Source organism: Plectropomus leopardus, chromosome 8, assembly GCF_026936395.1.
Source record: "Plectropomus leopardus strain MGB_pleo_1.0 chromosome 8, ASM2693639v1, whole genome shotgun sequence".
NCBI classification, from domain to species: domain Eukaryota; kingdom Metazoa; phylum Chordata; class Actinopteri; order Perciformes; family Serranidae; genus Plectropomus; species Plectropomus leopardus.
In genome coordinates this window covers 10,938,195-10,955,418 of record NC_142183.1, presented here as the reverse complement: position 1 = coordinate 10,955,418, position 17,224 = coordinate 10,938,195, and the positions used below count along the sequence as shown (strand labels likewise).

The window sequence follows — 17,224 nt, the reverse complement described above, 5'->3', positions numbered from 1 at the left end:
GCGGATTTAACACAAATAATCCTTTACAAATAAGTTAAAAAAAACACTTTATGGAAAGAAAATAAAGGATTGCTATGCTCTTCTGCACAGCAATACACTTTACTGTGCCTCATATTTTAAGACATTGTTACTAGACTGTGGCAAAATACAGTATTTTGTAGTAGCAGTAAAATTAATTATTGAAAATGTAATGACCTTTTTAATTTTTTTTGACTGTTATAAATCTAATGTGCAGTATTTGGATTCTTGTATAGCAAGCATTATTGATCTCAAAATGACTTAAGATGAGTTTTAATAAAGTAATACGTTTTAAAATGTTAATTTCCAATGAATGTGAGCAGTAGACTGTGAATGTGTGCTGTTTTGTCAGCTACCTTTTGTTTAAATCTAAATTTATAACAAAGTAATAATACACATTTTACACTTTATTTACAGATATTCCACATCATATTTATTCAGAATATATTAACACTTTTATCTTTAAAAAACAGCTCACCAGAAATACAAACTTAGCTGGGCTGCTGGAGCTATGGAGCAAAAAACTAAAGCAGAAAAAAGGCATCTGCACACTCAACTTGTGCAATCGACCAAAAGCTTGCATTAAAAAGATTTTTTCACAGAATGAGTGTGTGGATCTTCTCCTTTTACCCATTTTTTTCAATTTCCCAGCAATTTATTATCATCTGGAACATTCATTTAATCATAAGAAGGAAAGAAAGGACATCAGGAGCATGAACTGTATTGGTTACTAGCTTTTTCTGCCCTAAATTTACTAATAATTTACAGGATGTGCATTTTCTAAATTGCCCTGAGAGTGTGTGCATTACTCCCACTCCCACTCATTGACATCCTTTCTTGTGATGTTATTAACGACACTTTCAGTAGTATTTGCTCAATTAAACATCTTTTAATTAACAAATAATTAACAAGTGTTACACAAAAAAGTGTAATTTACAACAGTGAAGATTCAAAATGTGGAACACAGCAGAGACTTTCAGCGCGCTGCCAGCCTTCAGGGATCTAACTGAACTTCTTTTCTATTCAACATTTTGTGTTTGAAACATAAACAGTCGTAAAAGTGAATTGCAAAAACTATTGTCCCCATGCTTGTATTCATAATAATAATTTTTGCCTTTGTCTTCCCCTCCAACAAAATTAATATAGATCTGATCGGTGAACTCAGCGAGGGATCATTTAGAGGAACATTAATACACTCAGATGTACTGAAACCACTGGAAACGCAGCAGTGTTGAAGACATTTTTGAAACGTAAATGTTGTTCTGCAGGCGATGCAGGTCACTGTGCCCTCAGTCAAAGAGCTCATCAAGGATGCTGGCGGAGGTGTGACGTGTGGAGGGCTGCAGAACAAAAACAGGATGAAGAAAGTTTGCCAGGAATGCAGCCAGTAATCTATATTTACTCTTTTTGATTAAAAATATTGAAGTCAAGCAAAGAAAACATAAAAATTGCATACTTATAAATTATACTTAAGTGGTTCTACAATTGCTCAGAATGTACAAATCTGTTACACAGCTCCACAAACACTGTATTTGTATATGAAAAAATTATAAATATTATTTGCATTCACAGGTATTAATTCAGTTGTAACTCAGTTACAATCAATAGACATTTCTCACCTAAAATAATACTGGAACTCCTCCTGGAGCTGCAAAACATACACGAGCCTTACGCCAACACAGCTTATCAGAATAAATAATGGGTCTAAACCAGCATTCATAAACATATTTTACCACAAGGTATCAACTCTGCAGCTGACAATTTATAATTATTTGCTAATTAATCTTTAAAGTGTTGGTGGTGAGAGTCAACAAATCTATCGGTGCACTATTTAATTCTCCATTTTCCTCCGAGATGCTTATTCTTTTGAATTTTAAATTCATTCCTAGCCTTGTGAGTGAAACTCAAGACCAGCAACTGCTATTGAGGTTTGGCAAAATTGAGAGGAAAAGGAGCTAGGCAGGTGAACATTTTTCAAAACGTTAAAAAAAAGTATTAGATGCTTTAGCTATGTGTTTTTTTTACAATTTGAAAAGACTTTCTTTAGGACTACACTTATGATAAATACAAATGTCAAAAATTGACAATTATGTATTTCCATGTGATTTTGAGTCAAAGCCACAGGGAGCCAATAGAGACAAAAGACCTGCGTGTCTCCAGGGCTCCAGGCTGCTCCTGTTCTAGTACAAAATAGTAGCACAAAAGTGTATTATAAGCTGCTACTTAAATGGATTACATGAAATTGGGAGAATGCCATAAATACCCAACTGATATGAAGCTGGCTTATCAGTCGTAAGTGCAGCATACCTGATGTAAATGAGTATTTTGTTGTGAAATGGTATAACCAACATGTGTCAAGATTTTTTTTTTTACCAGTGTATATGCAGATTCATGTTCAGAGTCGCTTTCATAATCCTCAATCTCAGGCTCCTCTCTTCCTGCGTCTCCGTCTTCGATCAGAGAAAGTCTGCAGAGAAAACAGTTTATTCTAATGTAATTATGCAAACCTGATAATCAAGAAATTAGACAAACTATTTCCTAACAATTCAGTTTCTCCTCTTGGATCAGTCTTACAAGGTGAGGTGGGAGTCCAGGTCCTGCTGATCCACAGCGGGGCCGGACTGACTGGAGGGGAGCTGATTTCGAGCGGTGGGCTTCACTTTTCTCACCGGAGAGCTGGTGAACAGAAGCAGGTAACATTTAGCAGCCACGAAGTCTTTGTCTCATAATATTACTGGTAAAATAGCAAAAGTACCTGTGAACCTTCCTTCTCTCCATCTATCCGGGTTCCTACAGCTGAACTTCTTAAAGCCTTTTCTACTCAAATACGGATTGAAAACGGCTATTTTCCTCTAAGTTTGGCCTCTCATCCGCATCCAAACAGTTATACTCCACTAAAACAGATATTTGGAAAATGCTTTTGAAAGTGCTGATTGTTTTGTATTTATGTGGACATGTAATCACAATCAGGAAACCAGATTAAGAAGAGTGAGACTGAAAACTTTTTAAATGCCACTCAATAAAATTTAAGACCTACTGTACAAAACAAAATTGGAAAATAAACAAATAAAAAAACATAAACGGACATCAGTATGCTACTTAGAATTAGGGATAAATTTGCCTGAATATTTGCTGTAATATAAAACATGACATTTTGGTGTTAAGCAAGAGGAATTCAGTAAATCATAACATTACTACTTTAAAGTGGCATGTTATTTTGAGGTTTTACAATACAAAATCAGAAAAACAGGATTAATAAAATCCTACTCTCCATGTCCTTGCATATTTAAGACATTTGAAAGATTAATTTAAGACATTTTAAAACCAATTAAGGCCTTATTTGTAGATTTATTAATTCAATTCCTTTAAAAACTATTTAAGGATATATATATATATATATATATATATATAATATCTATCTACCTACTCTATCTGTTGTATTGTTATCTATCTCTATTTAAACATGCGAATAAAACTTTGTTTCAACAACAGAAAAAAATCAAATCAATCAAATGAAGTCACAAGGTTTCTGCAGCTGAAACGTGTTCAGAGGAATAAACTTTTTCCTCTGCTGACCACAGCGGCTGGTTATTTCCAAACAAACCAGCCGTTGACTTCAGGCTGGTAGACAAACAGAAAGTAATCAGACTTTGGCAATTTCCAGCATTTGACAGGTGATTGGCAGCAAAATCTGAAGCTCTGAAATAGAGATGGTAGATACTGCAGACGTGCTGATGATAAAATTTACCCTGAGGAAAACTCATCTTCTGACTCCAGCTCAGTTAAGCCGCTGCCGATATCAGCCTCTGCGGCTGTGGGTTTCCTGGGGGCGAGCTGCTTGGCGGGCTGCCTCTGGACAGTGGAGGTGAGGACTGGCGTGTTGCTGTGGATGCTGCTGCTGTCCAGCCACGACCCTCTGACCGTGCTGGCCACCGAACCTGGAAGAGACACAAGTCGACTACAGAAGTACATTTTATGTGTTTTACAAACTACAGAGAAGATTTAGTCACAAAGTCAGCTGGTCCTGCAGATTAAAGTGGATTCAAAAAAGCCACTTGGTTTGTTAACAAACAGAAAACTGGTAACGATTTTGGACCAGTTCCCTAACTATGGTAACTCCCTCTCTAGCATTACATGCTATGGAGTAATCTCTATGTATATAATGCTATCAAAATACCACATAAATAATAATATACTGTGAGATCCCTAATAAACCTTTGCAACCTGAACAAAGGGCCCGATACCCTTCAAAGGCACGAGAGGAAGAAGGCAAGGAGCAACTTAACAAAACATTAGCGAGAAGTTTACAAAAAATAACAAGAAAATTACCTGAAATTAAGCAACAAAAGTAAAAAAACAAAAAAAAAGACCTTAAAAAAGTGCTAAAAAAATAGAAAAAATATAATAATTCAACTAAAACACAAGAAATTTGTGCTCCATAAAAGGACAACCACTGAATGAGGATCCTAGGGTCACATTAGGGTCGTATTTTGTACAATAAATCTACAGAATGATTAGATTTATATACAAATTTCTGATTATTTTCCCCTAATTTTTTTGATCCTGTCATATAATGCTCCTGGGGTTCATTTTCACTTTCACTGGAGAGCGTATGCACAAACAGTAACTGACAATTCCTGCATAACATGCCCTTCACTATGTTGTGTAACCATGTACACACTTTTTGGAGTAGCATGCGTGTCCATCTTACTCTGAGCAGTGGTCCTCCTGCGTTTAGCCGCAGGTGTATTATATGAGGCCGCAGCTTCACCTCCCTCCTCCTGTGCTCTGGCTTTAGAGGAGGAGCGGACCAGCAAGGAGCGCTGATACATTCTGACTGACGGACAGGAGAGGGCAGCACCGGGACACTCTGATTTCAGAAATGCAGCCCTGGGAGGGGACAACGGAGTGACAGAGAGAAGAGGACAAAGACCGAAAAAACCTTTGTTAAGCTTTGGTGGTTCGGCTTTTTCAGGTTTCTGGAATTGATGATGAAACATTTTCAAACTGTTACAATAAAGCAAAGTAACATTTAAAGAATGAGAGCATTATTTTCTGTTTGGAAATATTATTATATACACAAATATTGATTTAGCCAGTTGAAGCCCACAGTTTTTAGTCCGAGTGAGAAGATACTCGTACCATTAGCTTGTTGCCACTGGACAAGAAAATCTAACTTTCCTCTTTGAAGTGAAAAAATGTTTTGCTTTGCAATGATCCTGGAATGATGCAAGCAAATGTACTGAGATGTAACAAGGAGCAATGAAATCCTCTGAAACCCCAGCTCTGGATTCAGTTCAGGGAGACGGTATGACCACTGGTATTTGTGCCGTTAGCATTAAGGTTACTGAGAGGGACAGAAAGTGTGTGGCCACATTTGAGTGATGTTTGCGTGGATGAGTTTTAGTTCTCACAGCTGGGCGCGGTCCTGTTGCAGCAGCTTGAAACTGAACTCGCTGAGGATCTCCAGGAAGGCCACGTTTGTGTGCTGCTCTTCTCCCTCCTGTGGGTCCTTAAATGCAAAGCGCACACCGTCCCTAAAAGCAAAAAAACAACAAAACAAAAAACCCCATAATACAGCACAAATGCTTCTTAAAAAATAAATACAGGGCTCCCACACATTTTTATGGACAAAATTCTAAAACGTTTCCATGACTTTTCAAGGAGCCATAATTATTTTTCTTCTTGCTAAATTTGCCTTTGCCGTTTTGTAAACATATCACATTAAAGCTCTATTCAAACACAATTTCACACTGACGCATATTAGAGCTGCATCATGTCGACTGCTACAGAAAATAAATATGCAGTTATTTTAACAACAGTTATCCACAAAAGATTACTGTGACAATTTAATTACAGAAATTACTTTTCCAAAACTTAATTATTTTTACTAATTCCATGAGTTTTCCAGGCCTGGAAAATGTGATTGTGAAATTCCGTGCATTTTCCAGGTTTTCCATGACCATGGGAATCCTGAATATATAACACAGAATGAAAAACTACAGTATAAAAATGCAATTCAAAGTTTAATCTGCAAGTCTTCTACAAGTGTGATGATGGATCACACAGTCTCAGCTGATGATCATGCAGCAGAAAAAGTATTTGGTTTTATTTCACAGTCACTGAGCTTAAATTTCCTCTAAGTGGCGGAAACTTCCCTCACAGCTGTAAGAAAGTCAAACAGTAAAATCAAAGGCCTGACAGGGCTGATCTGTGTTTGTTTGTCAGATCGTGTGTGTTATTTACATGTGCAGGGCCACAAGAGGTTTGCGGACTTGGTGCAGATCGATGCCAAAGCTCATGGCAAGCCTCTTAGCCAAGTCTCTGATCTCCCTCAGATCCTGCCTGCTGTGGTTCTCCATAAGCATCTCTGAGAACAGCTGAACACACACAAACGTGACGTTACATAAACATGTTGCACACAAGGCATTCAAACAGTTTTATAGGTGATATGAGACTCCACTTCACTGGTTAATACAAATATTTTGTAGCAATTCAAGTGCTGAATTTAATTGGCTCAGACTAACAATATAATATATTTGTGGGACTTTTATCTAATGTTCTGAAATTGGCCATCTGTCAAATGTTAATCATAAAGGAGTTCCCATTCCCATTTTTAAACATTTGCGGATGCACATGAGCGTGAACCTCAGGCTGATAGATGACACAACGTTATAAATGCAGCAAAGCAACTTTAAAATATTAAAATGGCCTGTTTGTAAGTTTATCAAACACTCATTCAATGTGTCTACAGATAATGCTTTTTAAAAATAAAAGATACATTTTAAAAATTTAAGGCTTATTTCAAAAAATAAATAAATAATGAAAATGTATTTGTCCAATTCAAGCATTGCAGGTACGTATAAAGTTAAGTATGTAGTCCCGTGCAGAGGAAGGTTTTATGTAGGAAATTTTTTTATTAGAGTGAGTTTAGTTAATCTACATTTTGCTGACAGGTTAAATGTAAGTATAAAGTAAGCAGACAGTTCTAGATATAAATATTTGCAATATCAGAATCCAGAAATGTGGACTTTGAGACAGAAGACAAATTTTGAAAAAAATAGAGGACGGATAAATGAAATTACACTGTTCAATTAAAACCTCAGAAATATAAATTTAAGACTATTTAATGACTTTTAAAGCAAAATATGTATGAAATTAAATTTAAGACTTTTTAAAGAACCTGCAGACACCCTGTTCATCCTCGCCTATCCAAAATATTTTTTCAGATGCAGCTAAGTGTAAACAAACATGAGTGTCACTGCACACGGCGGCTGAGAAACAGTTATTTACTATTTTACTATTTATTTAAGAGTTATCAGAGTAGTAAAAATTGACTTGTATTGCTAAATTTGAAGGCCTTTCGAGGCTACAAAGAATAGGCCTAAAAGATAAAATGATCTTGTCTTGTTCCACTCTGTACAAAACTAAAATAATAGAGCTGAGTGAGAAAATAAGAGAATCGAGGCAGATATTAGAATAACGCAAAAGTTAATTTCCCCTCATAAATAATTACTTTTATATGCAGTAAATGATAAAATAATTCAATTACTTTTGAGAGAAGTAACTTGTAAATAATGCATTTTCAGTAGCTCGCACAACACTAATCACATCTAGGTTTGCTAAGTAGGTTTTTTAAGTAAAAAAAAAAAATCCTCATATGTAAGCAGCACACAGTATTTGAAGAAACAGATAAAATGATGAAAGCTGGTAAAAAAAACACCCTAAAATTATGTATTTACCTTTCAAAAGATGCAACGACTGACTTTCAAACAACAAATTCATTATTAAAGGTACTTTGTGCATTCGTTAATAGTTCACACAACACAGAGAGAAGACCCAGAAATAAATGATTTACGGGCTGGTTATGGTTCTGTCAGTGCACACCTGCTGCAGACTCAGGCAGACGGTCTTGGCGCTCAGCACGGGACTGATGAGCTTGCTTTTGCTTATAGTTTCTTTAATGATGTCGCCGAAATATTTAAAGTACTGGAGGGAGAAAAGGAAGACGAAAAAGAGAGAGTCAGTTCAATTATAATGATCATTAGTCTATTTAATTAGCATCGTCTTGATGTTTAACAATGTAAGAATAATCCACTTCCTTTTACCCACGATTCCCTCTGACTCATCGTCGCTGCTTCTAAAACTGATTTTCTCACCATCCTCCACTTTCTTACACATCCTCTCCACTATTAATGTTACAAACTCATTTCCTCTATTCCTAAACCAATTATTCTCTCCTATGAATGATGGTCTAACTATTAATTTACCATTAACTATTAACACATTTTGCTTATATGTGCCACTAACAGTCACGCAACCACTCAATGAATGAGTGCTTATCATGGATATATAAGATACTAGACTAATAAAACATAACTAAACCTTAAAGGAACAGTTCACCCCAAAATCAAAGTACCTCTACTACTCTTACCTGTAGTGCTATTTCTCAAACTAAATTGTTTTGGTGTGCCGAGTTGCTCTCAAATTTAATGGAACTAAATGGCAGCAATGTCTCTTTCACAGCGGTCCTGCAGCTTAAAGCAAGTTAGATGTAAACATTTTCAACGCTTTTTGATGTCACTTGGATGAAAGACAATTTTTTTAATAACGAAAGACGAATTTATTTTGCCAAAATGTTTATTATAACATAAAACCTGATTTTTTTTTGGTCCAGTGAAAAAGCTTGATTATCTGCATCAAATGTTGAAATAAAAACCCTTTTTGAGTGAAACACGTGAAGACAATGTATATATTATTAAAGTACCTATTCGATTTACCAAAAGAAGCAGGAAAAATCTGGCACTTGTATCTGATTTTGAGATTCAACTGCTTGAATGCCAAGTTTAAGAGTAGGTATTTATTAAATTATTAAAACAAAAAGAAAAAGAAGTCTTACCAATTCTTTGAGATTTTACAACACAATGTCAGAGAAAACAATTAATAAAACCCTGCTTCTGTTGTCTGAGCGTTTTTAAGACATTTGAAAGATTAATTTAATTCATTTTAATACCAATTAAGGCCTTATTTTTAGATTAATGCAGTCAATGCCTTTTAAGACTTTTTTTTATGGAACTGCAGGAACCCCGTTTCCAGAAAACATGACCCAGTTACTCAAGATAATCCACAGACTTTGTTCTGAGCAGTTTCATGTAGGAACTACTTTCTTCCTACTGAACTACACCCGCGACCGCATCGCTGCACACTCTGTGCACCACAAGCCGACTTAACATTTAGTTCCATTGTATTGGAGGGAAGGCAGACTGATAAAAAGCAGGACAGGTAAGAAGAAATACACATATTTTTAATTTTGGGGTGAACTGTCCCTTTAAAACTCTCATCTCCATCTGTACCTTGCTGTAGTGCTTGAAGACGTCGGTGAGAGCGATGAGGTCCAGCACCCCGTAGATGACCAGCTTACAGTAACCAGCCAGCTGGTTGCGCTTCCTCTGGAGAAGAGTCATCCTCATCTCCTCCTCACCCTCAACTAGAGAGGAGAGTCAGAGTGAAGGAGCAGAGCATGAGTAACTGTAACACACTAATAGTTAACGTGAAAGATAAAGACAGGAGAGAAAAGGAGAAACTTTGAGGTAAGACACAAGCAAAACACAACATGTGATGATAGACTTGTGTTAGGCTTGGGAGTTGGCAGCACACTGTGAAATACAGAAAAAAAAGATTTATTATAGCAGCAGATTCTCAAAACAAGACATCAGAAACAATGTCTGCAGGCAAAGATGATGAGAGGGTCCTCTGGGAGAGATTTGGCAGTGTTAAAACTGAGCAGTTTGTTTCCAAAACACTACAAGAGAAAAAAAAATCAATTTCTGAGCATCACTATGTAACAGCGCCGTCTGGAGAGTACCAAAGTTTATGTAAACATTAATTTTAGTTATTAAAATGTCTAAAAACGACCAGACAAATGCTACTTTTGTACTCACATTGCCCCGAATGCTTCAGTGTTCAAACCCAGAGAAATCTGTTCATAATTTTAATCCTTTTAAACATCACCTGTCAGTGGCGTCTTTTGCTCTTTGCATTTTCTGCCAGAAGCTGTAATACACTGACTTTTTATCCAGTTTTAAGCCACATTTTAACAATATTTTTTAGATCTTTTTAGGTCATTTCTGAACGATTTCGGTCATCTGATGTCTGGATTTTAAGTTATCAGACAAACAAGCTGAGCCGACATAAGCGCCAGTTTGGCTCCAGCCGCTGCTGTCCCTAACAGTGTTGGAAAAACACTGATTTTTAAAGTGAAACTGCTTTATTTAATGTTTTTTTCCAGCTTTAATCACCGGATCTGGAGAGTAAGAGACCTCTGCTGCTAATTCAACTCCCGGTAAAAACCTCTTGAAAAATGAACACAGACGGATTCCTAATCTGGACAAACTGACTGCAATGATGCCATTCCTCTGCCTGTGTGTTTTTCTTTTTAAATACCATCAAGCTCAGTATCTTCAGTGTCAGAGAAGATGTAGTCCAGGACGTAAGCAGCCATCTCAGATCGTAGGGAATCAGACGGCAGGTGGACCAGTGTTTGGAGGGCGGGTTCAGAGAGGGCTGAATTTTTATTGTACAAGATCAGCAGGTCACACAACAGCACAAATGCCTGAGGACGGAAGCGCAAAAGCTTTATTAGAACATATTGCAATGGAGAAGGGGTGGGATTCAAAACTTTTGTACTTTTTCTCACTCCTTTTTCAAATATATAATCGCTGTCATCAAGTGTTGTTTTGCTTTATGTTTTCCATTGTCAGTAAATATGACTTTTTGTCTGTCTGCTTGTTTGTATGATCATTTCTCTTTTTTTTTTTTTTTACATGTTCAAAATAAAGTTTCAAGTGAAATCAAGCATTAACTAAAACTCATATACGTCAGCACAATAAAGCTGACAAAAAGGTCAACAGCTCGCCAACAATTCTGCAGTTTGCCCGAGAAGTTTTTTTTTTTGCGTCACTGTCTAAAGAGGAAGCAACTAGTCTCAAGGTCGATAACTTACCTGCTCTTTAATAAATGTTGTCAAAAATATAAGTAAATGTTATTCTATCAGGTTAAATATGGGATAATGTTCAGTGTAATAACGTTTTTACCTGATCTCTGATCTCAGGCTGGTTCACAGACAGACAGGACTGACAGACTCTGCAGAACGAACGCATCTCCTTCTTCAGACGGATCAACTGCCCCTGGAGCAGATGTTGATGACGGAGGACAGATCTCAGACATGATCCAAAAAGTTTTGATATTTCGGTATACAGAATAAAAAATAAAGGGCGAGGCAGAACAGTTTTATCATCTGGACATGAAAGTGCAATGCAGCTTATCAACACCAGTACGTTCTTGTATTTTGCTTCCCGGCTGCTGGTTGAAGTGAAGCTGGTTTGCACTGAAGTGAGCATCAACATCCTGACAACAGTCTAGAAGCTGAAGCAGGAACGGTTAACAACATATTTACAAATAGGCTTTTAGGTATCTAAATATTTTAGAGGGGTAGATCCACAGTCAGTGTGCACTTAACTCTGTGTGGTTTACTACAATAATGTAGCAAATCTTACAGGATCAGTAAGATTCATCGTTGTTTTCCAAACACAATAATACAGATAAGGAAGAAGATAAAGGAAGATGAGGAACTTTAAAAATTGCACACCAAATCATAATCGCAATATCAGTCTAAAAAAAATCCAAATTAGACTATTCCCCCATATCGTTTAGCCCTGGTAGTGACATAGACAAAATAAATCATAAGTAATATTCACTCAATTCTTTGCAGCTACTGATCAAACCTACATGCAGAAAGAAACCATGCTGCTATAAACACATAAAAACAGACGAGATGAAAATAAATGAGAGACGGGAGTCGCCTTTTTTTCTTCCTGAAACTGTAGTTTACGTAAACACACTAATGGATGGATGAGTAATGATGACGTGCTTAATGTGTGTGAAAGACAGTGAGGGATAAAGTGAAAATGAGAACAAGAGAGTGAAGACAGGAGGAGACACACTAATACAAGAAAAGAAACAGTGATTAAAACGTGTGAACCGTGTGGAAATAAATGTCTGAGCGTCATCGAGGGTTTGGATGCACACAAACAGATTGTTGTGTTAATTGCCTGCTGTCTGCGCAGCTGGTGAGTTGTTGAACAACACAGAAGAAAAGAGCGACACAAATACACAGGAAGGCCACCAACACGGCCGCCACGGGTCGGTTGTGATGTGATAGCCATCGTCGCGTTACGGCGAGCAGGAAGGCCGGCACTTCCAGGAGCCAAGTTAGTGTGTGACATCTCTTAGTGAGCGAAAGACTCAGAGAAGGTCAAACTATTTCTAAACATCTCATAAAGATCAAGTGCAGTGTTGCAGAGAAAATGTGATGAGCACCTCAGCTGGTGTGAAGCTGACTGCGTTCACTTTAGCAGACATCAGGTACAACGCAGCACACCTCAGAGCCGACACCATGAGCTGAAATTATACAAAAGGAAATTAGCTTTTGTAGAGATTTAGGGACAATAGTAAATATTTACCATTTGCTGTTTCCAACCAGATCTATGTCTACATAAAACTAAATCAAAGAATCAAAATGTGAAACTAGCTGCACTAAAATCACCAAAAACATTATTAATCCCGATCTAAAAAAATAAAATAAAATCTGTACTTCAGTTCTAAAATGTGGGACAAAGTCAGAGATGGTTTAAATGCACATGACAAAGTTCTGACATTTTAGGGCAAATTAGATTTAAGATTTTTAAGGACTTTTTTAAATGCAACTTAGATTCAAACTGAAGACTAATTTTAAAATACCCAAAGGAAAAGGGCAAGGAAAAAATAAACATGAGCCGACAGCATTTATTTTAGGCAAACGTTAAGCGTTGTTGATTCTGCTATCTTGATCTGCGTGACATTGATGCAGGAGGCATTTGGTAAATAAGAATAAAAAAAAAGAAAAAAAGATTTTACCAATTGTTTTAAGATTTTACAATACAACCTAAGATGGAAAAAGATTAATGAAATCCTTTCAGTGTCTGAATCATGACTTCACGACTTTGGAAAGATAGATAACATTGATTTTAAGGCATTTTAAAAATAATTATGACCTTATTTTTGGATTAATGAATTCAATACCTATTAAGACATGTTAGGTTTTTTGGGAACCCTGATATGAGGTCAGTGAAAAGACACAGCCAAAAAATGCCTTGTTTGAAAGGCAATTTGTACAATTTACATGATATGGCACGCCCCATGATGTATATTACAGTGTTTTTTTTAATTGTGACATTCTATGATATTCACTTTCCCCAAAATATCAAAATGTGTGGCTCTGTGACACACACCTCCTTGTTGAGCTCTCTGGCCTCGATCCTGCTCTTCAGAAGCTCCACACAGGGGTCGAACAGCTTCCAGCCTGTCGGTTCCTTGGCGCTGGACGACAAAAACACACCAACACAGACATACACTTCTGTGTGTGAATAGTCTGAACCACTGCTGCAGTGTGTACAAGAAACACACACTGACCTGCTCAGGGCTGCAATCCGTTTCAAAGCAGTGGCTGCACTGTATACGTCATCTTCATCTGCAGTACCCTGAACACACAAACACACGCAGACTCCTGAGAAAACAGATGCTGACTGATCTGTTTGCTTGTTTTAATACAAAAAACCCCATTAAAACTAAAAAAACAACAAATTAATTTAAAATACATGCTCATATTAACACCTTGACAGTTTAAGTTTGCAAGATTTTGTCCGATTTTTTGGCTTCTTTTGGTGTTCTGGAGCACAACCCTTTTATTTTTTTTTACAGTTTAAAATGATTACGTTTAATTACTTAATTTATGCTTATAAAACAACTGAAATCAACAAAATGGTACATGGAGAATATAAATTGCATAACAAAAGAATATATTATTAAACCTGAACAACATCCCAGACTGAGAAGCTTATATCGCTAATGCAGGACAGATTTACTAAACGAGAAAAAACTCTATGTAGCTTAAACAATCAATCTTACCTTAATGAAGGCTATTGTGTTCATTTTTAGTTGAATGGGCCAAAAGAACTCATTACAAATCAAAGGGCAGATACACCAACTATTTTCACTTTGAACATCACGAGATGGGGAATTTGGCAGGTGTCTGCGCTCTCCGAGTGCCCATCTAGTTTACCCTCCCCTCACTGACATAGATGGGTGGACTAAACAGTATGAGCCTGTATTTTATGACATACGGCCATATTTGCCTGTAAGCTTCACTGACACGATCTCCTACCTGCAGCAGGTCACTTAAGTAGGTGCTGAAGCACTCGGTCAGTCCGTCCAGCAGCTGGCTGAATACCAGGTGTGCACGGGAGGAGAAGGTGTAGCTGTCGGAGCAAAGCGTGCTGGCCAGGTTGGTGCAAGCGTCCAGCACAGTGTCCTCTGTGTGCTTCTCCACAATACCACATATCTGAGACAGCAACAGGTCCAGATCCTGACAGTGAGAGGGGAGGGGGACAGAGGACAGAGAGGTTAAGTAGGAGTACTTCAGAATAAAAGCATGCTGGAGTGGATATAGGACAAAAATATTGGAGAGAGGTAATCATTCAGAACATGAAGTAATTTCTTAAGAGATTTTAATAATCTATTTATGTTGGTCGTCCATATTTCTACCACTCCTACCTTCTCCAGTCGCGGAGCGCTGTTATACATCTCCAGGTCAAAGTAGAGGGGAGCTTTGAGAAGGAGGCTCACCTTCCCTGCATCTGCTGAGTACTGCGGGTCAGTGAGGAGACCAGGAAACACAAGCTCAGCAATCAATAAAGTGAAATAAAAATAAAAATGAATGCATATGTATACTTGGCAAAGGATTTTACCTTCACTGTCATTACAATATGAGGTAGAAATATAAAATGAATGTAATACTATATGAGTTTTTGGTGTAGAATTTAAGTTGGCAACGCTTTTGATGCTTCACCAACACTTAAACTAATTGTTTGTGTGCATTGTTTTCACTTTAACAATATGTAATATCTGTGTTATAAAATAAAATAATTGAACCTTGGCCAGCAGCTGAGGCAGGAGGGGGATGAAGTGCATGGTGATTCGTCTCCTGTCTTGTTCCTGGACCTTCTTATCCTTCATAGTCAGGATCTAATCCCACATGTGCATTCAGTGAACAGTCGCAGGTCAGCAGTTCAACCATGTGGGAGGAAAAACACATACAGATATCATGAGAAATGTGTGTGTGTGTGTGTGTGTCCCATGTGACCACAGATAAGTAAACTAGCAACACTGCTCAAGAAAATATAAAAGTTTTTCCACAATATTGTGAACATTTCAAGCTACAATAAGCAACGTTTCTTTCTTTAAAAGAAACATGGAGGTCAAGCTCATGTTCAGCTTTTGTCAACATTAGTGTTGGGAACCTTTACACTTGAACTGATACCAGTACCCGGACTTCATCACCCAACTGTACCCGTTTGGCTACTTAACTCTCTCTGTAATAGGCTAACAAAAATGCAATTTTTGATCAAGCTGCAGGGGAGACATAATCTTATTCTCTCTTATTCTTATTCTGACTGGCTACCTGGCTTCAGGGACCTTCTGTCTCTTGTCTGAACTCAGCTTTCTTAACCGGATGCACTCTCAGATACCGAAATTTGGCACTGATTGATTTAACATGGCTCAGTACTCGGCAGTACTTGCAATTTGGTAATTAATTTGGTACCCAAACCCAGGCACTATAGACTACAAAAGAAGTGAATGTAGCTTTTGGGTCTGAAAAGTGAAGCCAAAGCAGAGGTGCCATAAACCTGCATTCTTTCTGACAGCCAGCAGGGGGCGACAGCTTGCATATATACCTTTAGGAAAATGACCTCACTTCTCACTTGATTTATTACCTCAGTAAATCTTTTCCTTATAAGTTTACTGTCTCAACCACTAGTTTCAAGTTTTTTTCAACACAGCATGATGTTCATTTTGTAAATTATGGTCCCATTTCCAGAAAAATGGACAATAAAGCACAGTATGCTTTAGGGCGTGGCTACTTTGCGACTGACAAGCCACTACCTTGACGACCTGTCAAGCAGGATAGAAGTGCAGTAACGCGTGCCCCCCCCCCAGCTTCATGCTTCGAACACACTGCATGATGGGAACCTCACTGAATGGCAGCGTGTTTCACGCCTGTGGTGTTCACACTACCAACGTTGTTGCTGTGATGCTTCTGCTGCTATGAGTACTGTATTTCAACATTTATGAGCACATATTCAACTCATTTAGGAAGACGCGCCAGCTCCTGCATTGTCTACAACACAGTTATGCAAATGCTTCACAATAAAAAGCCTTGTGTCACAAACTGATGTGATACTATCGACAGACTTTTATTTTGAAATGGAAGCAGGAAAGTTTGAGTAAAACAGACATGTTTGTATTTCGTCGTATCTGTGAGAGATAGACATTAGAACTGTAATAAAAGGTGGCATAGAGTCAACAAACTTATGAAAACGCCATTTTCACGGTCTATTTCTGCTGACAACTGCGCGTGGAGCAACTGAGACGTGCCTGAGCATCGCTGCCCACACAAGCAGTGTGGCTGCTCTGACTTGTTAAAATGGACGCCAAAAAGAAAAAAAAAAACAGGTTCGGGGATGCTCACGCAAATATGTCCAAATATGGTCACTTCGGGCTCCTAAAAAAGGTAATCCACAAACCAATTGATGACATCACAAGGCTGCATCTGCTTGTTTTATAGTCTATTCTTATCGGTCATTGTGATTAGCTGTCTATCATTAAATTGGACTGAGGTAACCAAAAACGTGTTTGCACTGCAATGGAAAATGAAAAACTTAAATTCAAACTCATGATTCAGACTGTTACATCCAATTTATCTGTTAAGTGTCACTCATGGTTGCCTGAACTTTTTGTATGACGGGTACGTTTTAAGTAAAAACAAAGGATGACATTTCTCGCCCCCACGCTCCACTGTTCCATATAAAACATGAAGAACAGAGAATTATCATGTGTTTGTCAGTATTTGTCATCACCTTCTTGTTTTGAGTTCTCCCAACAGGTGGGGTCGCCTGCGCTGCCTGTCTAATGGCACACATCATCAGCTCTATGAGAACCCCCTCCTCCTCATACATCAGACCTGACAACACAGAGGGGAACTGAGTGGGTGACGGCTGAGACAGCGAGGGAGCAGCACAAGTTAAAAAAGGAGAAGAAACAACTAACTGAT

At 37.7% G+C, this 17,224-nt stretch overlaps 1 protein-coding gene across 2 annotated transcripts in view; it reads right to left on the bottom strand.

The window, feature by feature from the left end:
- Positions 1–492: 492 nt before the first annotated feature.
- Positions 493–17,224, bottom strand: part of stag3 (STAG3 cohesin complex component) — a 32,071-nt gene continuing 15,339 nt past the window's right edge. Inside the window, exons 14-31 of one of the 2 annotated variants that reach the window (XM_088080879.1) lie at positions 17,031–17,134; positions 15,046–15,138; positions 14,668–14,760; positions 14,279–14,479; positions 13,528–13,595; positions 13,347–13,434; positions 12,397–12,477; positions 11,112–11,204; positions 10,462–10,630; positions 9,372–9,505; positions 7,906–8,007; positions 6,265–6,398; positions 5,433–5,555; positions 4,730–4,908; positions 3,767–3,956; positions 2,593–2,694; positions 2,392–2,485; positions 493–1,358 (exon numbers count right to left, since the gene is read on the bottom strand). In XM_088080879.1, the coding sequence (XP_087937005.1) occupies positions 1,308–1,358; positions 2,392–2,485; positions 2,593–2,694; positions 3,767–3,956; positions 4,730–4,908; positions 5,433–5,555; positions 6,265–6,398; positions 7,906–8,007; positions 9,372–9,505; positions 10,462–10,630; positions 11,112–11,204; positions 12,397–12,477; positions 13,347–13,434; positions 13,528–13,595; positions 14,279–14,479; positions 14,668–14,760; positions 15,046–15,138; positions 17,031–17,134 (2,099 nt within the window). In that variant the 3' untranslated portion in view covers positions 493–1,307. The remainder of the gene's footprint in view (positions 1,359–2,391; positions 2,486–2,592; positions 2,695–3,766; positions 3,957–4,729; positions 4,909–5,432; positions 5,556–6,264; positions 6,399–7,905; positions 8,008–9,371; positions 9,506–10,461; positions 10,631–11,111; positions 11,205–12,396; positions 12,478–13,346; positions 13,435–13,527; positions 13,596–14,278; positions 14,480–14,667; positions 14,761–15,045; positions 15,139–17,030; positions 17,135–17,224) is intronic. The other variant, XM_042493602.2, reaches the window with a different exon arrangement.